The sequence below is a fragment of the Austrofundulus limnaeus genome, unplaced genomic scaffold (assembly GCF_001266775.1).
Source record: "Austrofundulus limnaeus strain Quisiro unplaced genomic scaffold, Austrofundulus_limnaeus-1.0 Scaffold147, whole genome shotgun sequence".
Lineage (NCBI taxonomy): Eukaryota > Metazoa > Chordata > Actinopteri > Cyprinodontiformes > Rivulidae > Austrofundulus > Austrofundulus limnaeus.
Window position 1 is genome coordinate 240,433 of NW_013952549.1, and position 4,256 is coordinate 244,688.

Below are 4,256 nucleotides of genomic sequence, written 5' to 3' on the forward strand. Positions count from 1 at the left end.
TTCTTACACCCCTATTGGATAGAGGAGGTGGGAAGCGATTTTATATCTTCAGCAGATGTTGGTGTGTGCTGTTTTCCCAATCTCTGATCCAGGTCAGTTCGTAACCTTTTTTTTATGTACATAAATGTCATAAACTTCCCTAACCTTCGTAAGTGAGACAGCAGGTGTCATTATATCAGTTTAAAATGATCTCCAAACAATATTATTGTTTATCGCGATAATTTCTGAGACAATTTATYGTCCAGCAAAATCTATTATTGTTAATGGCCTAAGCACTGTTTTTTTGGGTACTCTAACTTCCTCCCACAGTCCAGTACTTTCGATGTTAGGTTGGTAACTCTAAACTGTGAGWAACTGAATGATTGTTTGTCTCGTTGCTCTCTATGCGGCTCTGTGATGGACTTGCGACCGGTCCAGGGTGTCCCCCCCCACCCCCACCCCGCCTCTCGCACAGCGACTGCTGTAGATAGAAACCGGCTCTCAAAGGAAAAGCAGGTAAAGAAAATGGATGGATGGACGTAACAGGTCTTGAAGTGACAAATGGGAGAATGAGACAAGGTTTTCAGGCTGGAGGGCAAAAGGGTTTGGGGAGAGTGAAATGCTGGATAATTGCAACAAGGGACTATCACAGTGAGAAAGAACAGGGAAAGCTGCAGTTTAAAATATTTATTTTAGAGCTTGTAGTCCTAATCATTTTTTAATGGCTTCCACAAATCATGTAAAAATTTATTTGAAATGCATCATGTACTCAATGAATCTTTAACTATAAAGGAGTAATTAACTTAGGAGATTCAGTTTTTATGGTAAATTACATGTAAGTAGCAGAGTCTAAAGGAGAAAATAATCTGTTTTTGTTTTACCTGAAGGGCTTAAATATAACAAGACTTATAAAAGAACACAACGCCTTACAGCTAGTGTTAAAGTCCAGGAGGTATTATTTATCACTCAGACAAATGAGCTAAAATCCTCCCCTGTAATGCTGAAAATGCTACACTCAATCTATTCTTTTAACATTAAAATATAGGGAGACACAGAGAGGAAGATCAGAAAAAATACAGGAAAACAATGTAGATTCAAGTTTACTGAATATTATACCATCAAACATTAAAGTTCTATATTCTAATCAGGTTATCCAGTGAAGATCTTTGAAGTGCTCGTTTTAAAGTCAGTTCTCCACAAACTCGACCATCCTGATGAGCGGCAGCCACCGGTGAGACGAAACCCTGCAGATCCTGCTCAAACATGAGAAAAACACAACCTTTTCTTGCCTCTTGCTGAGAGATCCCACTGACACGGACTTAAAACTATTGGCCCCTAACAAAACACCGCTGAATTCACAACAGGCACGAGGAGGAAAAAAAAAGAGGAATTCCGAACGCCGCATGACATCCCACCCAGACACAACAAACAAAGCTACCATTTACCCACAGCAGTTCACACACCAGTGCTACGGTTAGAGGGTCGCCTGCAATACTGACCTGTTAGCACACAAACACACACTCTGGGATTAATGCAACTGAGCAGGTATGAGAGAACCAGTTGGGACTATAATGCAGAACTACAGAAGAACAGAGTTCAGAGTTGAAGCTAAGAGCCGGGTCAGAAGTTTAGAAAGAGTCAGTCCACGAGAAGTTACACAAAACTTTCACAGTGTGTGTGTGTGAGTAACCATATCACATTATTATATCAATCCAAACCGTTAGTAAAGGTACAAATATATAAAAACCTCTTTGTAAGATGGTTTAGTGTTTTTTTCATTAGATTATGTTAATTAGTATTACCATATGGGTTACTTTTGTTTAAATCTTTTTAAGATCAAAATCAACYTGTTAGTCCACCTCAACATAGATTGTTTTTTGTTTTTACAAACCTGCCTGTGGAATTAGGAGCATCAAAATAAAACTTTCACATTTTTCCTACTTTATACAAATAATGTTAATTAAATAGAGTAAAACATGCATCTGATAGARACACCTTTCAGTTCCATATTAAATCATGTGTTTATCAGTGGTGCAGGTCTAATAGTGTGTTTGGATGGTAAAGTGTTGTAGAACAGAGGAACACGCTGTATTGTGTATGTCTGTAGTCAATTCTGATGCTTTCATTACACAGAACACTGACTTCATCGGTAAATAAAATAAAATAAAGTGCATATCTGAAATACTAAATGAAAACAAAAACCAATTTTGCTTAGCATAACCTAAAAAYAAACCCAACATTAAAAATTTAAATATGATAAAATTGTGTTTTCATTGCACTGTTGTGTGAGAAGTCCTTTTTTTGAGTCTTAAAAACAAGAACATACATTTCTCAAGCTGCTCGTCAATTTAAATGTTTTTTATTTGTGAATTTAGAGAGATCAAATATACAATAACAGTGTGTCTGATCTCTGTTTGAGATAAATACTACCTCAAACAGAAACGCAGCAAGGTGGAGGTGGAGGTGGTGGGGTGGAGAATGAAGGAGAATGAAAGAGGGAGTTTAAGGAGCAGCAACTAAAAGTCAGCCTCTCAGCCAACCAATAAAGGTAGATACTGTATGAGGGGGACAAAGCTCAAGTAGTAAAACAAGTGGTGAAGGGAGAGATTGGGTTAGCCATTAGGTTAGTTTTAAAGCGACAGATTTGAAATACATACCGCCCAGATGCATGTCCAGGATTTCACTGTAATTAGAATCTCCCCAATAGTCTATAATGACAGGGATATATTAGAGATAGGAGTTATCAAACTGGGCATACAAACACACACACACACACACACACCAACGTCTCCAACAACAGCATGTCATGCACGGGTTTGCAAACACACACAGACACACTGTAGCAGCACTCAGAACAAAGAGAGTCCACTGGTACTCGCCACAGTGTGTASTGTAATTCATTCAACATGTCACTGCATTTCCAATTAATAGGAGTCTGTTGCATAGATTTGCTGTGCTCATGTTCACTGGGCTTAAAGTGTGTCGATTAAACTGTGTTATAGTTACTGTGGGTTTAATTAAACAAAGCTGATTTTGGCAAAGTTCGTTTAGACAGTGAAAATTTATTTATTTTTTTTACGTATGTACAACCAAATCTAAAGCTGTTGAGAGATAGGGATRCAGCAGAACTGCTGTTGTGCATTTTAAAGGCACCATGAAAAAAAAAGATAAATTGTCTACATAGAAAACAAATCTTCATTATTTCATTTAAAGGAGACATGTCATGCTTTTAAATCCTTCTTTTTCACATTTTAATCTTTCAGTTGGGATCTTTATAAAGTGGAACTGCAATACTGTGGTCTGCAGTCCTCCTTATTGTAGCTCCCCAAGCCCCGCCCCTTTTCTGAGGTGCATCTCAAATCAACACATTTTGAGGCTGTCTCTTTCAATCTAAACTAGGCACGTCACACCCTGCCCCCCTCCAGCCTCCAAAGTGGTCCGCTGAACCTTGAGAGGGGTTTACAGTTGTATAGTGGCGCAGGAACTTTATAATTCTTTTACTAATTAAACAATGTCAACAATGGAGCCACTGACGAGGAGCCAGAGGAGAATGAAGACCACCAAATTTTAGTTGGTGAGTCCATAACTTCCTACTACGTTTTCCTAATTACTAGACACTTTTTAAAATATTTATGTCTATACAGACATACCTGACATGTTTCGACGTGTACTTCTGTCTTCATCAGAGGTATCCACTGCTGGACACCTCTGTATAGACATAAATTTTTTTTAAAAAGTGTCTAGTAATTAGGAAAACGTAGTAGATTGATTTTATAGACACAATGGGCCTCATGCAAGAACATGTTCATATTCTTATCCTAAATTTCTCTTACTTTTGTTCGTACAAAGGGTTCGTACGAACATGTCACGTCAGATTCAACAAACTCTTCTATCTTCCTGAAAAGTGTGTAAATGAGCTGCGTAAACATGATGAATTACACCTGTTCCTATCTAGCTGCTTGTGCACGAGGAGGTTATTTACATAATCACCACTCTAAAAACATCATATAAGGCTACGTTTCCTGCCCCACATACCAGGAAGTGTCCATTCATGAGTGACAGAGCAAAGTAAAAAAGAAGAACTTTACGAGATTGGAGATTGACGTCCTGCGCTCAGAGATCCAGAAAAGAAAATCTGTTCTTTTTAGCAGCGTCATGTGGAATTAAGTGAGCTGCTTAAAGGAATGAAACGTTGACTGCTGTTAATGTCGTGTTTCCTGTGAGTCGTTACAGTCACAGAAATAAAAGTCTAAATCATATTCATCTCTCTCTAGTCC

The 4,256-nt window shown here is 38.2% G+C and overlaps 1 protein-coding gene across 14 annotated transcripts in view; it reads right to left on the minus strand.

Annotated features, from left to right (window-relative positions):
- Nucleotides 1–4,256, minus strand: part of mical3a (microtubule associated monooxygenase, calponin and LIM domain containing 3a) — a gene marked incomplete in the record, with an annotated part of 99,324 nt that overhangs the window by 11,631 nt on the left and 83,437 nt on the right. For all 14 annotated transcript variants that reach the window (XM_014016523.1, XM_014016527.1, XM_014016526.1 and 11 more), the window contains 1 exon segment: nucleotides 2,637–2,687. In XM_014016523.1, coding sequence (XP_013871977.1) covers nucleotides 2,637–2,687 — 51 coding nt within the window.